At 36.9% G+C, this 1,124-nt stretch overlaps 1 protein-coding gene across 1 annotated transcript; it reads right to left on the bottom strand.

Annotated features, from left to right (window-relative positions):
* Positions 1-401: 401 nt before the first annotated feature.
* On the bottom strand, positions 402-904 carry LOC142170441 (uncharacterized). The gene is made up of 2 exons (XM_075232349.1): positions 602-904; positions 402-482 (listed from the first exon to the last, which is right to left on the bottom strand). The coding sequence occupies exons 1-2, from the start codon at positions 902-904 to the stop codon at positions 402-404; spliced, it is 384 nt and encodes a 127-aa protein (XP_075088450.1).
* Positions 905-1,124: the final 220 nt, after the last annotated feature.

The following is a 1,124-nucleotide window of genomic DNA, read 5'->3' as shown; positions in this document are numbered from 1 at the left end:
AAGAAAAAATGTTACAAAATACTAAATCACTGTAGCAGCATCTACTAGTTGTCATGAGCATTCCTACATGTTCTTCTGTTATGTCCTTATTTTCCACACAGTCCATATGTAACAGTTTCAGTATACAGATATTCATAAAGTCCCTTGCGTCGCGACTTCGTCGGTCTTCCTGGTTTGCCCTTCACTATCGGTGGTAGGACCACTTTATCTAACACCTCTGTTGGAAGATCCCATGTAGTTTCATCATGAAGTGGATTAACTGGCACTTCATATGTCTTATTGAAGTATTCCTTGGTGTAATAGGCAGAACAATATTTGGGTGCTTCCATGTGTGTGTAGTCCAATACTGCCATAGCATGTGGACAAGGAATCTTATCCACTTGAAATCGTTTGCACGAGCATTATCTTTTTTGCATGCAAACTATGTTTCGCCTTTGTTCAACATCCATTACTACATATACATAATCGGTTGAAGGCTTCACCTAAATTTAAATAGATATCACTAGTAAAACTAAAACAGAGATATGACAAGTATTAATGCATTTTTGTCAAAGTATGTTACTCTGGCGTATGAAGTAAGACATGATAAAAGAATATTTACCATCATCTTCTGCGACAAATAGCTATTTTCCTTCAGAACTTCATGATATTTTTTTCCTATGCCAATAAATGTACTCATTGCAGTCATTCTATTTGTATTATTCCATTCCATAACTAAATTCATCATGTAATCTGGCAAACTCATGATTGGTAGCTCTCTTGCCTCTCTATTCCTTGCATTGAGTGACTCGGCAATATTTAAAGTCATCACCATGGATCTATTAACAGTGGAATGCACTATAGACCACTTTTCATAACCAACTTGGAATAGGTAACCCCTTACCCTCTTATCAATGTTGTCCATATCTTACATGAGGCGATTAAAATCTTCAATTTTGTATGCTCTGTCCATTGCAAAAAATACTTCCCTCAGCTGGTCATAGTTCTTCTTGAACTGCTTCTTTATGTTATTCCAAAGATGAAATATGCATACACAGTGAGATACCTCTAGATACACAATTGAAGCACCCCTCAATATGCTTGCATGACGACCCGATACGATGCACATCCTTTTCCTTTCCCCA

This window comes from Nicotiana tabacum, chromosome 16, assembly GCF_000715075.1.
Source record: "Nicotiana tabacum cultivar K326 chromosome 16, ASM71507v2, whole genome shotgun sequence".
NCBI lineage: Eukaryota > Viridiplantae > Streptophyta > Magnoliopsida > Solanales > Solanaceae > Nicotiana > Nicotiana tabacum.
This window is presented reverse-complemented; position numbering and strand designations above follow the sequence as displayed.

What these genes read in the sequence shown, in the direction of transcription:
- LOC142170441 (XM_075232349.1), bottom strand. Translation starts at nt 904, where the DNA reads ATGGACAACATTGATAAGAGGGTAAGGGGTTACCTATTCCAAGTTGGT. An exon ending in ATTTGTCGCAGAAGATGATG is followed by an intron (nt 483 to 601) that starts GTAAATATTCTT and finishes ATTTAAATTTAG; the next exon opens with GTGAAGCCTTCAACCGATTA.